Here is a 12,695-nt window from a genome sequence, read left to right as displayed (position 1 = left end):
CGTTAAGTAGATAAGAGTTTCACGCCGTCTTCACCACTGCCCCTAGCTGCACCACCACCGTTCCCTGTGGGAATGGGCATGATCCCGTCCAGCCGGGCACCCAAACATGATATCACCTGTCCGAGGCTCTGGTAAGGTACCTCAAAGAGTCGGGGTGTCAAGTATCCCCAGTCATCATGATACACCCAACAGGAACGATCCAGAAACTTCCCAATTTCGTATATCTCATTTACTCATCCCTCATTATATATACTCCCTTACTTACCAAACGCTCTATGTTACCGAAATAAAATGTATAAGGTATCGCTGGTCCTCTCTATCAAACCTCAAGAATCATAGGTATATGTACTTGCTGCGCCCCTTTCAACCCCCCCAGCCCCCTTCCAAAAAAAAAAAAAAAAAAAAAAAAAAAGGCGTGTGCCCCATCCTCTCAATCCATCGTTCACATTTACATCACCGAGCAACTCCCCACAAAATCCACAGCATTACTCAGCTGATCATAATACCCCCCCTCCCCCTCCCCAATGTTATGCTTCTTGACCACCCCCGTAATCTTCAACACCTGCTCTCCCTTCCCATGCCACCACCTCAACCTCTGCAGCATAATAGACTCCTCCTCATCACTGCTGATCTCCCACTTCCCCGAGCTCACCTCCACAATGCACTCATCCTTTGGAAAATGGTAATCAGGAAGGAGAATGATCGTCGGCGTGTCTGTTTCGGCTGCTTTAGGGGCGATGATGGTCATGTTGAACTGGCACTGCTTGAGATCGAAAAAGTAATTCTTGATAGTCCCGACCGTAACGACAGGTGCCGGTCGCACGTAGGCTTCGGCAGCTCGGTACCCAGGAGCGACAGTGAGCTCGGGCTGCCGACTGGTCACCTCACTCGAGATGGACGGGTTGGTGATGGACCGCCTGAGGTTAGCTGGCGTGACACTGCCGTCATCATCAACTTCTTTGCGCTGGCTGCCGTCGCCGGGTTTGAGGAGGCTCGATGTCGAGGGTGATCGAGGTATCGGCGAGACAGGAAGCAGCTTGTCGTCTATCGAAAAGATGGAAAGATCTTCACCATTCCATTGATCTCCTCTTTCGTGCACATTCTTGGTCATGTAGAGCCACAGCGTGTAACCCTCCAGACCGGAAGACTCCACGGCGAAGTGGTTGGCGTCCATGGCAGCCGACTGGCTGGCGTAATCCCCCGTCTTGTACGCCTTCTGGTCGTCCATGTCGTATGGGATACCAAACTCGGTCATGACACAAGGCACGTTCCCGATGTAGTCCAAGCCCTCTTGCCTCATGGTTGCGTGTTGTTCCGCGAAACACTTTCGGATAGCCGTCTCACCGAACCGTAGACCCGAAGCTGGTGTCCAGTACTTCCCGCGCAAGACACCTATTACATCGATATTCCAGTACCGATTCCATTTCTTGGTCATCAGAGTGATGCCATCATACCAATGCGGGGCATAAACGAGAAGAGGGTCATCGCCATCCGGAGTCCCCTTGATCTTTGGCGGGAGCTCCATCGTCGGGCCTTGCAGAAGGATAACGGCGTTCTTGTGGTGACTTCGAATAGCATCCCGGTATACCCGGAAGTACTCCATGAAGAAGTTGTTGGTGAAATAAGGATAGTCAATATGCTCCCCCGTCGTCGGGTGTATCCCAAAGTAGTCCTTCTTGAGCAGCGTATCGGTAGCCGGGTCCCATACCCCATGCTGAGCCCAGATGCACTCGCCCAGCTTCCACCCGGGATCTCTCTTGTACCCATAACGGGACTCGTCGTAGTCGGCCGGCAACCACGCAACCTCGCCATGGGGATCCACCAACGTCCGCCCTACTTTGTAGGGCCCAATCTGACCCATATCCCACGTCTCAACCTCGACAGCCCGCCCTGACCCGGTTAGAATGGTCTGCCATATCGTTGGACACGTGCCCTTCTTCAAATTCTGCTCTTTCGGAATCACACTGATGTCTTCATACCCGATCATGCCCTTGTTTGGCTCGTTCAAGCTCTCCCACCCAAAGACGACATCGTTCTCAATGTCGCCAGCCTCGTGTATCCTCTTGGCCAAATGCTCACAGGCACGGATGAAGTGCCCTTGCAGGTAGTCCTGGATGTTCATCCCATCAATGATGCATTTCGGCGCAAACGTCTTGCCGGCAAAAAAGAAGGTGAACATGGTAGCCGCAGCAAGGCGGTAGTAATTGGTTGACCAAATCATCTTTGGGAATTTCTCGGGTTCCGGATAGACATTGTGTACAATAGCAGCTTCCGTCGCAGCAAAGCTCTGTGGGTTCAGACCGGCAGCGTACAACGTCCACATGGGCGCCCCAGATCCGCCCGAGAATCGCGACCACTGTAACGAGCACGGATAGCATCAGACACAAGGCACTCTGCCGCAGCAAGACAAGAACAACAAAATACGCACCACATCCTGATGAGGATCCATGAAAATGTAAAATCCATAGTCCCTCGCAGCGCGCAAGACACCTATCGTGTTATCAATCCACTCCTCGTCGTAGATACCCGGCCCGGCGGCTTCGATGGCCTCCCAGGTAAAGACATAGCGGATGGTGTTGTAACCGAAGCGTTTTAGCCTCGAGAAGTGGAGATGGGCTTCTTCTTTGGGGAACGGTCGTCCTGTGAACCTGACACTGTCGCCGTCGAAGAAGTTCTCGGCCATGTGGGAAGGCTGGTCGGGTATGCTGGGGTACTTGGCATCGCCGGCGACGTTGATGCCTCGGAGGGTGATCTGGCGGCCGTGGGCGTCTCGAAACTTGCCGTTTTCGACAATCAATCGAAAGCCGGCGCCGGTCATTTTTGCTTTTTTAAATCTCGAGGGTCGAAGGCAGCAGAAGGTTACGGATAACGGTGGGCTTGTTCAGTTTGGGAGTTAGGGCAGTGGTCGTTCGTTGTTGAGTGAGCGCCTGCCCCTTGTTCCACGCCTGGGCGCAGTGAATGACGTGGGCGAGACACGGGGGACCAGGCGAGCCGGACGCTTGGGCCGGCCATCATTTGAAGACGCAAGTGGCAACCAGCAGGAGCAATGATTGGATATGAGATCAAAACTGCAGCTCTTATTCGGATCGTGAAGAAAAACAAGAGACAATTCTCTCCTTTCATCAGAAGGCATCGCGGGCATGTATGTATCATCGGGGCGTCCATCTTTCCTGGTTCCAGCCCTGTCAGAGACAACCATGAGAGCCATCTTTGCCTATGCGTCTATGATGCGGTCCCGAAAGCTGCCGCTCTCATGTAAGTGGCAGGGTTAGGGTTATGTTCCTACCATCCCAGCGGTACAAGTGGGGGCCACTTTACGCGCGACGCGCTCTGAGATTCGCTCGACGCGTCCTGTCCAAAATTCAATGCCACCAGGGTCCCTCCCCCAACAGACAACATTCAGCATCGCCATCAAGTCTCTCTGTGCCAATCCAACAACGGCTCTTATACTAAACTGACAGACAATAAAGTCTTTCAAGCACCACAAAACAAAACAATGCCTCATTCAGAATCAACCCCCGAACAACAAGACCCCCCAGCTCGAACTGAGCTCACCCCGACAATGGAAGACACCACCCTCAACCTAGGCAACGGCGGTCTAACAGACGAGGACCTCCTCATGGCCGACGTCGACGAAGTTGAATCCCCACCCGTAGTCCCCCCCGCCGCCGTCGAGCAACAACCACCACCCTCCAGCGCCCCAGCAGAAGAAGACGCCCCCGTCGAAATCAAGCAGGAAACCAAATCCGACATCAAACTCGAGGATCTGTTCGACGGGATGGATTCCGACTCGGACGATGAGTTCTCTGGCAAGAACAACCACACCAACAAAGATCTCGTAACAGGCCAAGTACCGCCTTCATCTCCAATGTATGTCCCCCCTCCTCTTCCCCCCACCATCACAACACTGACCCTTTTATTCAGCCCAGCCGCCCCCTCCGGCGGTGGTTCCAACCCCGACCTTCTCCGCGCCTTCTACCAGCTCCTCTTCCCCTGGCGTCACTACTTCCAATGGCTCAACCACTCCCCCACCCCCACCCCCGATTTCAAACACCGCGAGTTCTCCCTCTGGCTTTCCGGGGGTGTCGTCTTCCGCTTCCAATCCTACGCCACCCTCGACCTCCTCCGCAAAGACGTCTTCAAGCACCTCCCCGAGCGCATCGAGATCGGCCCCATCTACACAGCCAACCCCCGCGATCGAAAGACGTTTCGCAACTCGAGCGCCTTCAAGCCAGTGGCGAAGGAGCTCTGCTTTGACATCGATCTGACGGACTACGACGATGTTCGGACGTGCTGCGACAAGGCGAACATTTGTGGGAAGTGCTGGCGGTTCATCACCATGGCGATCAAGGTGCTGGGGGTGGCGCTGAAAGAGGACTTTGGGTATGAGCATGTCATGTGGGTGTACAGCGGGAGGAGAGGCGCGCACGCTTGGGTCTGTGATCGCAAGGCGAGGGGGTTGGATGATCACAAGAGGAAGGCGATTGGGAATTATTTCTCGGTGGTCAAGGGGGGGGAGAAGACGGGGAAGAGGGTTAATGTCAGGAGGCCTTTGCATCCGCATCTGGCGAGGAGTTTGGGGATTCTCAAGGAGCACTTTTTGACGGATGTGCTTGAGGGGCAGGACCCGTGGAGGGAGGAGGATAGGGCGGAGAAGCTGTTGATGTTGCTTCCTGATGTTAAGCTGAGGGTGGCGCTGAAGGAGAAGTGGGAGGCTAATCCGGGGCGGTCGTCGGTGGTCAAGTGGGGGGATATTGATTCGGTGGCCAAGACGATGGGGAGTGTGAATACGAAGGATTTGTTGGAGGCGAAGCAGGATATCGTGCTGGAGTATACGTATCCACGGCTGGATATTTTGGTTACGGAGCAAAAGACGCATTTGTTGAAGAGTCCGTTTGTGGTGCACCCTGGGACCGGGAGGGTTTGTGTGCCGATTGATACGGATGATCTGGACGGGTTTGATCCGTTGGGTGTGCCGACGATTGGGGGGTTGGTGAATGAGATTGATACGGCGGGTGGGGTGGTGAAGAAGGAGGGGGATGATGAAGACAGAAGGGGGGCCGAGTGGGAGAGGACGAGTATCAAGCCTTATATTGATCAGTTCAGGGGGTTTGTGCATGGGCTGTTGAGGGAGGAGAGGGAGTTTGCGAGGGTGAAGAGGGAGAGGGAGGAGGAGGGGGGCCTGGACTTTTAGGTTTTGTTTGAGTGATGTAGTATTAATGGTGGGTTTTTTGTGTAGAGGTGTATATGGATGGGACAATGCCATGTTTTCCGAATTTGCCTCTTTCTTCAGCTATGTGATCTCTGTCCATGTGTTTCTATCAGTGTCATGCTCCCTTCTGCAAGACACAGTCAACCTCCCTCACTACAACAAACCTCCCGCAATCAAAACGCCACCTCTCCGCTCCATCCATAAACCCCATTCCCAACACCCCCTCCCGTAAGAAGCTTCGCACAAAAATGACCCCAACTGGTGTAATCAGCACAGCAGCCTTCACTTATCAGTGATGTGAGTTTGATTCCTGTCTGTCCGTTTCCATGAGATGGATGGGCGGTAGTAGGTGTCAAGCATGATCGGTCCAACCAAGAGGCCACATGGGGGTGTAAACGATGTCGGTGTCATTGGTGGAGGCTGAAGGTCCCAGCAAGTTGGATGAAATACAACCCGATAACCAAAAAAATACCCCTTATATCCCAAACCATCATCACCCCAACAAACCCCATCCCCCCTCCACCATCTAACTCCTCCCCAAATCCCTCCTAACCCTCCAAACCTTCCCCCCCGCCCCCCGGTTCTGACTCCCATGCAACCTCTGAATCCACGGAACCTCCATTTCCTCCTCCCCTCCTCCCCCCTCCCCATCGCTCTCCCCCTGTTCTTCCCCCTTCCCCTGATCATGATCCCTCAAGTACAACTCTTCACTATAACACCAGCTGGGCGTATCAAACTTCCCCATCACCAACACCAACCTCCCCTCTCCTTTCTCCACGGCCCCCATCCCAACCGGCGTGAGCAGCTGCAGCTCGCCCCTCCTCTCATCCACCCCCCTCACCAGCACCAACCCCACCAGCTCCGAAAACTTCGGATCGAGGCTCTTCCCCATAGGGTTGTCTATCAATGGCAACTTCCCACTCCCAGCCTCGATTATGTTGTCTAATCCCCTTAACGCGGCCAAGTTGGAAATTTTCACAAGCGCCAAAACCATCCCGTTGATTGCCTCTGCCAAGATTCTCGGTGAAGGTTGGTAGTCGTAGCAGAGGATACCCCTGAATCCCCTGTCAGGACCCGTATACCTCACCCTCCAAGGGGGAGCATGTGACAGCGGTGTTGAATTCCAAGTTGACAACGACGGCAAAAGATGAAAATAAGACATTGCCTGCATCGTACGGAGAGACGACGGGATCCGGGAGGGGGAGATGATTTCGGTTGTGTTTTGCGAGGGGAGGGTGCTGAATGTGGTGGTGGGAATAAAAGAGATGGCGGCTTGAAGACCAGAAATGGTTTCCTCTGGTCCTTCGGTCGACATGTACACCACCTCTGTCGGTTTGATTCCCTTGACGAGATCAGACAAAATGTCCAACCCGAGACCTTGGATCCAGCCCGGGGTGTTGACTACCATTGGTGGTTTCTTCTCTTCTCCGGGATGGGTCTGGGTCTGGTAGGTCGTAAAGAGGTCCATGACGCACTCGATGAAGTGCTCTGGGTCGAGGGCGGGGGTTACTGCGGCGATGGCGTGAGAGCGGATCATCGAGGTGACTGGTTCGAGGGTTGGGTGGCAGAAGGGGGGCTGGAGGTTGGGGGAGGTGAGTTTGACGAGGGAGATCACGCCGGGGGGGCCGAATTCGGGTTGCCCTGGGTCGATGTCTAGGATGTAGATGGGTGACCAAGGAGCGTTTTTGTTGCCGGCTCGGTCGGTGATTAGACGGTTGGCGAGGAGTTTCCCAAAGGTGGATTTCCCGGATGATTTGGGGCCGCAGAGGAAGAAGATGGGGGATAAGGCCCCTTTTCGCTTGGTTGCGATCAGGGAGGCGAGTTTCTTGTTCCATTCTGGCGGGGAGACGAGCTCTTGGAGGGCGACCTTTTTGGGGACGTCTTCTGGGGAGAACAACTATTCGAGGGTTAGCATGAACAATTCCGTAACAGTCGAGAGTGGAACAGACAAACAATTTGAAATGTCGAGTCTTTCTTGGATGGCACCCCTTGGGTGGGAACCTCGTTCCAGAGTTTTCCAAAGGCAGGGTTCAGTTTTGCCAACTGGCGCAACCCATCAGCTGCGGGATGGGGATGCAGCTCAACCACGGTGTCTTCAGAAGTACGGAGGACTGGGAGAGCATGGCAGTGCGGAGCGTGTATCCATTGGACTGGATCCAGTGGTGTTAACTGAGCACCGGCGATGGTGGCCTCGCCTTGATGGACTCCGATGCCATAGCTTCCCAGTATCACCAGCCGCTCTCCATCAGGCGTTCTTAGCGCCACGCAACCATCTGGCTTCTGTTGATAGTTCTTCTTGTGTGGCTTCAAGGACGAGTATTGAGGCTGTCTTTCTCTGACTACTGGGGGTATGAGTGTTCCAAGACTATGCCAACAGTTAGTACAGCTCAGAATATCTATGGAACCCGAGGCGTATGTGTCGTGCGTACACTGGGGAAAGAATAGGCGATGCAGGAATTGAATCACCCCTTTCACGGTTGAGGTCGGGTGTTGGGTCTTCGTTAACAGGCGTAGAAACCTGCTCCTTGGCAGCCCCGCGTTTATTTCGACGAGTAGATATTGTTTTTGCAGGCGTGGAATCTTTTTGGGCAGGTGTTGGATTTTCATTCACAGGCGTTTTTGCGACTGGCGATGGGGCTCCCCAGAGCTGTTGCCGGGCAGCAAACGCGCTCATTACTTGGACAATGTTAGCCTATGTATACTATGACTACGGGGCTCTTTATTCATTCATACCAGGTGTAGCAGGAGAGGCAGGGGCCTTGGGAGGGATGTCAACGCCCTCGAGTTTCCTTCTCTTATTGTTCATCGCCGTTGTCACTGTAGGTGGTTGGGTAAAAGAGTTCAACGACCACAATGATCTTGGTCCAAAACACTGACTGGGATGCTCTAGTGATCCTGAGAAACTGGGGTCCAGTTTCTCTACTATGAAGTCTCTTGCATAAGTTTGACACTAAGATCTGGACTTGCTCACTTCGTTGAAGAAATGGAATGGCTTCTCAAGCTTCGAGACAGAGGGACTCGAGCGCCCCACCTGAACTTTTTGACTTGCAAACGGAGGTGCGTACGGGCAGTACCTGCTTTCTGTAGGCTTTCAGGGCGTTCCTTCCGCAGAGGCGCCTGGAATCTTAATAAGAGCTTTGAAATTTAATTTTTTTTTTTGGGGGGGGGAGATTTTTTTTTTTTTTTTAATTTTTTTTATGAAAATAGATAAATAAATAAAATAACTCTGCGCCTTTTCAATTCCAAGTGTCCCATCTTCCTCTCACAAAATCTTCACCACGATTATTCAGAGGCTCTTCCAGGGCGGCAGTGAAAGGTTAGCCAATCAGCTCGCTCAATCCACTGCCCCCACCTCTCCACAACCCGTCGCGCTTTTTTTGCAGGGATTAGCAACTTTTCGCTTTTCCTGAAGCGCATCGTGAATTTTTGGAGCGACTCGACTCGACAGCTTCCAAAAAAAAATAAAAAATCAACAAATCAACCACCAGCAACCTCCCTTTGAATCGCACAATCTTTTGCTCACCTCCAGCTACCGCTAACTTCTACTACCCATCCTCTACTTTACTGAACTCATAAAACAGTCGCAATGGCGGGGCCCAAAGCGCCCTCTGCTACCTTGTCCCAGCATATCGCCAAAGCTGCTGGCCTCCGTAATGCCTTGAGCCAGAAGGCGCTGCCCAAGCCTGTGAAGAAGGAAGAGTCCGAGAGCGAGAGTCAGAGTGACAGTGACACCGACAGCACCTCCACTTCTACCGACGACGAGGCCGACGACGACAATGACGACTGGGCCGATAAGCTGAACTTGAAGAAAGAGAAGGAGGCTGCTAAGCCTACCACCAACGGCACGAAGCCTGCTTCCGAAACCGAGACCAAGACCAAGAAGGATGTCGAAGCCTCAGATTCGAGCTCCAGTGAGAGCGACTCCGAAAGCGAGAGCGAGAGCGACAGCGACGATGGCGATGGTGATGTCGAGATGAAGGACGCTCCGGCCAAGAGCACTAAGAAGGCGGCCGCTCCTGCTGCTTCCGATTCCGAGTCCGAGTCCGAGTCCAGTGAGTCGGAGGAGTCGAGTGATGAGGATGCTCCTGCCGCCGGCGCCAAGGTCAACGGCGCCAAGGTCAATGAGAAAGCCAAAGATGCCGAGTCGGAGAGCGAGTCGGAGAGCGGGTCGGAGAGCGGGTCGGAGAGCGAGTTGGAGAGTGAGAGTGAGAGCGAGAGCGAAGCTGAGAAGCCTGTTCCCAAAGCCAAACCTGCTCCAGTTGCCAGGTCGTCGACAGCCAAGTCTCCAGCTACTTCGAAGGACAAGGCGAAAAGCAAAGCGAAGAGCAAGGAGACCGTCGGCGAGTCTGAATCTGAGTCCGAGTCGGAGCCTGAGCCGGAGGCCCAAAACGCCGCAGCCGTCAAGTCATCGTGAGAATCATCCTGTGCTTGATGAGGGAACCTTGCTAACAAGTGACTAGTCGCCCTGCTGAGCTCATTCAGCAACGCTTCGATCTGCGGAAAGTGGACCCCGATCTCGATACTGCCAGCGTTGCCAAGATGCTTGCGAATGCAAAGGCCGAGGGCAAGCAGCTTTGGTGCTTCACCACCCCCAAGTCTATTGGCATCGACGTCATCAGGAAGTACAAGATCTCTACGGACAAGCTCATCTCTGGCCAGCCACTCTTTACCCACGAGGGCGTGGATTACGGCGGTGAACTCGAGCAGCTGAGCCACTCGGTTAAGATCCTGATTCCCGGCAAGGATGGCAAGAAGTATGAGAGTGGTGAGTGAAGCTTTCTTTCTCTTGGTGAGCAGAGGGTTTGCTGACGGTTTCTAGCCGACCAGCCCATCGGGCAGTTCCTCCACATCAAGCGCAAGACTCACATCGGCCAGGAGACCGTTGTGCCTGCCCCGCCCGTGCCGCCTAGACCCCAGCCTAAGGGGCTCAAGGTTCGCTACACACCGTTCGGCGCCACCAACAACGGTCTCACCGTCATGGGTGACGAGTCGGAGCACGAAGAGGTCGAGATGGGCGATGCCGCCCCCGCCGCCCCCGCTGCCACCAGCAAGGCGGCCGCTAAGAAGCGCAAGCTCGGTGGAGAGGAGACAGCTGCCACGCCCAGCAAGAAGGCAAGGAAGTCTCGTGTTGGTGCCAGCACCCCAGCAGTCAGTGCCCCCGTTGTTAAGCTCATCAAGGAGACCCCTATTGCTCCTCCCCCCATCCCCGGGCACAACGTGGCTGTTACCCCCGTCGCCTCCTCTGTCACACAGTCTGATGGTAAGTACAACAAGGCTAAGAAGACTGCAAGTAAGGTGACGCCGATTCCGCCTCCTGTTCCCGCCGGAAAGAGCGCCTAGGTGGGCTCTTCACCTCCGCGAGCCGTGGTCAAGTCCGACGATTACCAGTCCATGTCGGAACGCAAGAAGCGCGAAGGTTTCTTGCCGCCCTCAGCGTTCACATTGCCCACATACACGGTTCCGAGCAGCAGTCCTGCTAGCAATTCCACGTCGCTCACCCGGGTGCATGTTCCCGGCAAGTCGACCCCTTACCCGGGCCGCGCCCGCAGCATGTCTATGCCCCCACCCCCCTCACCTTTGAAAAACATGATCAAGCAGGAGCCCTCGGACGAAGCCTCCTCGAGTATCCCTCTTTCGACTATCCCTTCATCGCCCTCGAAGAGCATGTCCACGCTAAAACCGTCTGTTGGTGCTGCCTCGCAAGTTCTTTCGTCGCCAATGAAGAGCATTCTCAAGAAATATGACTCTGGCGTGAAGGATAGCACAGCCAAGGTTCTCTTTGCCAAGGACAAGAATCGTGATGATTCTCCGCTCAAGATGAAGCACAAGAAGGAGAAGAAGGCTGATAGGAAGAAGAATAAACTCAAGAGCAAGTCGAAGGTGCGGTTCTAATGGCTGACATGTGTCTTGCACGGCTGGGAAGTTGCCCAGTATCTGGTCTCGGGTCTTCACATCGCGAGTGAACCACACAAGAGCGCGCTAATTTCGGTTTTCGGTTTTCTTTTTCGCATCAGGCATCAAAAGTATTTCTTTTCGTCAGGGCATAAAGGGTTCGGCGGGTTGGTGGGTGGGGCGTTGAGATACCTTTTTTCGTGCTTTTCCATACATGGGTCTGGATGGATGGATGTTTGTTTATTGTCTTTTTTTGATATGCATACATTTTTTTCTTTCTTCTTCTTTACATTGCATGTAATGTGAGATGGGTGTAAATTGTGGGTTGATTGGGAGAGGTATATGTCAGTCAGTTGTATGTAAGACTCGGGGATGGGCACAGAGCCCAGATAGTCAGTCAGTCGGTTTTAGACAGATACGGGAATGCAGACAATGTGAATTGTAGATTAATGTACTTGTCTTTTTTTTTTTTCCAGCGATTTATCCAAGATATTTAAAGAGATGGTTGACGGCATTGGCGGCCGTTTCCCTCAGCCCGGTGCCACCCACCACACACACACCATTCGCTTTTGACAACAAAATCCGAACTAGGCCAGATATTCTGGCCGATTTTCCTTATTCATCGTGACTTTGACCCCACGAGCTGAAACATTTCTCTCTCTCTCTCTCTCTCTCTCTCTCTCTCTCTCTCTCTCTTTGACTGCCATGTATATATCATAAGAAGAATCTCCCGTTTTCGGTTCGGCATCACCCTTTTTCTGAGTTTTTGGTTTTTACTATCTTTGATGTTGCATTCTCCGAAGGGTTGCATCTTTCTACCTACCTACCTCCCGTCTCACAGCATCTAACTGTCTGTCTGTCTACCTGACACACAAGATATTCTCCGTTCCCGCTTCCAACCCCTACCTCCCATGCTTTTATAACCCCCCCTTTCCCCTCGTCGTGTCCCATGATAGAAAGAAGTACAGATTGGGGAATATGACTCCTCGGAGTGGTGACGTTCTGGGACCGGCCGATTAAGCGAATCTGACACACCCACCCAACTCGTGACAATATTGGGAGAAAGAGAAAAGAAGGGAAAAAAAAAAAAAAAAAAAAAAAACCGAACGACACAAGGCTGTGAGGCTGAAACCGAACCCCCTTTTTCCACGCCGCCGCCTACCTACCCGAACCCGGCCGGGCACAGTGGTTAAACCCTCCGAAGGCGTCCCGGTGGTGGAGGGGAAAGAGCCTCTCTTCCAACATCACACACCCATCCCTCCTCTAATCAATTGTTTGACTTGATTTAAATTCCTTTGAGATATTCGTTATATGATACAAAACCACCACCACCACCACCATCATCATCATCACCTCCTCCTCCTTCTCCTAGATATCGCAAACCCTTCCTTCCTCCCAGTGTCCCCTTCGCTCTCAAGACAAAATCCAAATCGCAGGTATCATCACCCATCTGTTCTCTCTCCCTTCCCCAACTAGGTATGTAACCCCCCCCTCCTCCCTCTTGATCCGTTATATGCACCGCACCCTTTCCCTTCCCCCTACCGATTTAAAAAAAAAAAAAAGAAAAAAAAAGCCATTATCATTAAAAAGA

General features: G+C 53.2%; 5 protein-coding genes across 5 annotated transcripts; 3 read left to right on the top strand and 2 right to left on the bottom strand.

Annotated features, from left to right (window-relative positions):
* Positions 1-207: 207 nt before the first annotated feature.
* On the bottom strand, positions 208-2,990 carry QC762_509360 (uncharacterized protein). The gene is made up of 2 exons (XM_062891348.1): positions 2,429-2,990; positions 208-2,356 (listed from the first exon to the last, which is right to left on the bottom strand). The coding sequence occupies exons 1-2, from the start codon at positions 2,816-2,818 to the stop codon at positions 449-451; spliced, it is 2,298 nt and encodes a 765-aa protein (XP_062742683.1). The 5' UTR covers positions 2,819-2,990; the 3' UTR covers positions 208-448.
* A 143-nt stretch (positions 2,991-3,133) lies between these two features.
* PRI1 (p48 polypeptide of DNA primase) lies at positions 3,134-5,194 on the top strand (the record flags this gene model as incomplete). The annotated part of the gene is made up of 2 exons (XM_062891347.1): positions 3,134-3,870; positions 3,925-5,194. Exons 1-2 carry the CDS (start codon positions 3,497-3,499, stop codon positions 5,192-5,194), a joined length of 1,644 nt encoding a protein of 547 aa, XP_062742682.1. The 5' UTR covers positions 3,134-3,496.
* A 544-nt stretch (positions 5,195-5,738) lies between these two features.
* On the bottom strand, positions 5,739-8,411 carry GRC3 (Polynucleotide 5'-hydroxyl-kinase grc3; the record flags this gene model as incomplete). The annotated part of the gene is made up of 5 exons (XM_062891346.1): positions 7,946-8,411; positions 7,642-7,888; positions 7,166-7,577; positions 5,914-7,109; positions 5,739-5,811 (listed from the first exon to the last, which is right to left on the bottom strand). The coding sequence occupies exons 1-5, from the start codon at positions 8,016-8,018 to the stop codon at positions 5,739-5,741; spliced, it is 2,001 nt and encodes a 666-aa protein (XP_062742681.1). The 5' UTR covers positions 8,019-8,411.
* Positions 8,412-8,464: 53 nt separating this feature from the next.
* Positions 8,465-10,552, top strand: QC762_509330 (uncharacterized protein; the record flags this gene model as incomplete). The annotated part of the gene is given in 5 exon segments (XM_062891345.1): positions 8,465-9,379; positions 9,392-9,622; positions 9,673-9,977; positions 10,032-10,360; positions 10,508-10,552. 5 exon segments carry the CDS (start codon positions 8,799-8,801, stop codon positions 10,550-10,552), a joined length of 1,491 nt encoding a protein of 496 aa, XP_062742680.1. The 5' UTR covers positions 8,465-8,798.
* Positions 10,553-10,603: 51 nt separating this feature from the next.
* Positions 10,604-11,104, top strand: QC762_509325 (uncharacterized protein; the record flags this gene model as incomplete). Its single annotated transcript, XM_062891344.1, has 1 exon — positions 10,604-11,104. The coding sequence occupies one exon, from the start codon at positions 10,604-10,606 to the stop codon at positions 11,102-11,104; it is 501 nt and encodes a 166-aa protein (XP_062742679.1).
* Positions 11,105-12,695: the final 1,591 nt, after the last annotated feature.

Source organism: Podospora pseudocomata, chromosome 5 (genome assembly GCF_035222375.1).
Source record: "Podospora pseudocomata strain CBS 415.72m chromosome 5, whole genome shotgun sequence".
Taxonomy (NCBI): Eukaryota; Fungi; Ascomycota; class Sordariomycetes; order Sordariales; family Podosporaceae; genus Podospora; species Podospora pseudocomata.
The sequence above is the reverse complement of the archived record's forward strand: the minus strand, read 5'-3'. Positions and strand labels throughout refer to the sequence as shown.

Excerpts from the sequence above, each read along its gene's own strand:
- QC762_509360 (XM_062891348.1), bottom strand. The coding sequence starts at position 2,818 with ATGACCGGCGCCGGCTTTCGATTGATTGTCGAAAACGGCAAGTTTCGA. Across the intron at positions 2,357-2,428 it reads TGGATCCTCATCAGGATGTG|TGGTCGCGATTCTCGGGCGG; the intron begins GTGCGTATTTTG and ends TGCTCGTTACAG.